This window comes from Mandrillus leucophaeus, unplaced genomic scaffold, assembly GCF_000951045.1.
Source record: "Mandrillus leucophaeus isolate KB7577 unplaced genomic scaffold, Mleu.le_1.0 Scaffold151, whole genome shotgun sequence".
NCBI classification, from domain to species: Eukaryota; Metazoa; Chordata; class Mammalia; order Primates; family Cercopithecidae; genus Mandrillus; species Mandrillus leucophaeus.
In genome coordinates, this window is record NW_012101488.1 from 1,601,969 (window position 1) to 1,603,540 (window position 1,572).

General features: G+C 65.3%; 1 protein-coding gene across 1 annotated transcript in view; it reads right to left on the bottom strand.

Annotated features, from left to right (window-relative positions):
• The window catches only part of LOC105535891 (F-box only protein 46), a 37,239-nt gene that overhangs the window by 6,412 nt on the left and 29,255 nt on the right, over positions 1-1,572 (bottom strand). The window contains exon 2 of the mRNA XM_011975147.1: positions 4-1,269. Within this exon, the coding sequence (XP_011830537.1) occupies positions 4-1,191 (1,188 nt within the window). The 5' untranslated portion in view covers positions 1,192-1,269. The remainder of the gene's footprint in view (positions 1-3; positions 1,270-1,572) is intronic.

Genomic DNA, 1,572 nt, shown 5'->3' on the forward strand with positions numbered 1-1,572 from the left:
GACCGTCAGGCACACAGTTTCCTCCTTCACGTTCTTGGTGCCATCCTTGCCAAAGAAGATGCACTCATCTACCACGCCCGTCACCACCACGTCCACGTGGAAGCCTGACGCTCCGCAGTCCCGGGCAGGGGGCGGAGGGGGCGCCGGGGGAGTGTCCTCAGGCCTGGCGGGCGCCGGGCTCTCACCCTCGCTGGCCTCATCCGCCCTGGCCAGCAGGAACTCCACGTTGCTGGGGAGGGCATCCCGCGAGGGGCTGATGAGCTGGTATAAGTCACATGTGATCTTGTCCTTGGCTCGGGCCCCAGGACCTGGGCTGCCAGGGTAGGCACAACCAGGCCTGCCCCCGCCCCCAGTGGGCAGGCCGCTGTCTGGTGCACGGGGCTCCCGGCCATTGGAGATGCGGAAGGCGATGCGCACCTCCCCAGGGCCTGGCCCGGGTCGCTCTTCCTTGCGGAGGCCCTTGGTGGGAGGGCTGTCCCTCTGCGCCTCAAAGTGGGCCACGGCCTCCGCTACACGGCTGCAGTCCCCTCCACCGGACCGCCGTTCAGACCCCACCCCCTTGGCCGGTCCACCCTGCTCCGCGGACACAAAAACTACAGGCGCTGGGGTGGCCGGTCGTGGGTAGCTCTGCAGGGCCAGGGCCGCCCGCTGTTCCACGAGGGCCACCATCTCGGCCACAGAGAGCAGGTCCACGTCCTCACCGGCTGAGGCAGGGCCCTCCTCAGAGGCGGCCGGGCCCTCTCGGCCCCCTGGGTCAGGAGGAGCTTTGGTGGGGTCAAGACAGCGCCTCCTCCGCTTGGCCTTGGAGCTATCACTGCCCCAGTGCCCCTTGACCTTCATGGAGCTGGCCCGGCTGCCCCCACCACACTGGTGGGCCACAAAGAAGGCCACCTTCTCCTTTGTATTCCCGGGCTTGATGACATACCAGGTGTCCAGGAGGACTCGACCCTCATCACCAGCAGCTGCTGCTGAGAGGAGTGGAGCCGGCTGGGAGGCAGGGACCTCGGTGGCCAAGGCAGGTGGTGTGTTCTCTGAGTGGGCAGGCCCATGGTCTGGTTCGGCCCCGCCGCCAGGCTCAGGGCAGGCTGATGGCTTGAGGGCCGCAGAAGGCGGGCGCGGCTGGTTCTGTGAATAGGTGCCAAAGGGCCGGGGGCACCATAGCTGGAAGGGCAGGAGGCTTCCGCGGTCCATGCTGGGGGATGACGGCAGACAGGCTGGGCTTCACCACATCTCAGGACCTAGGTGGTGGTGGGAGGCTCCACATGCCACCTGGAGACAGGAAGAGGAGGTTGGGGAGCTAGGGGGACAGCCTTTCTTGCCAGGACCACCCCAACCTCCACCTCTCCTCAGACCAAACCAGACCATCAAAACTCTATTCCTGGCTAGAAGCAGTGGCTCACGCCTGTAATCCCAGCACTCTGGGAGGCTGAGGCGAGCAGATCACCTGAGGTCAGGAGTTTGAGACCAGCCTGGCCAATATGGTGAAACCCCGTCTCTACTAAAAATACAAAACTGTGCTGAGCGTGATGGTTCACGCCTGTAATCCCAGCTACTCGGGAGGCCGAGGCACGA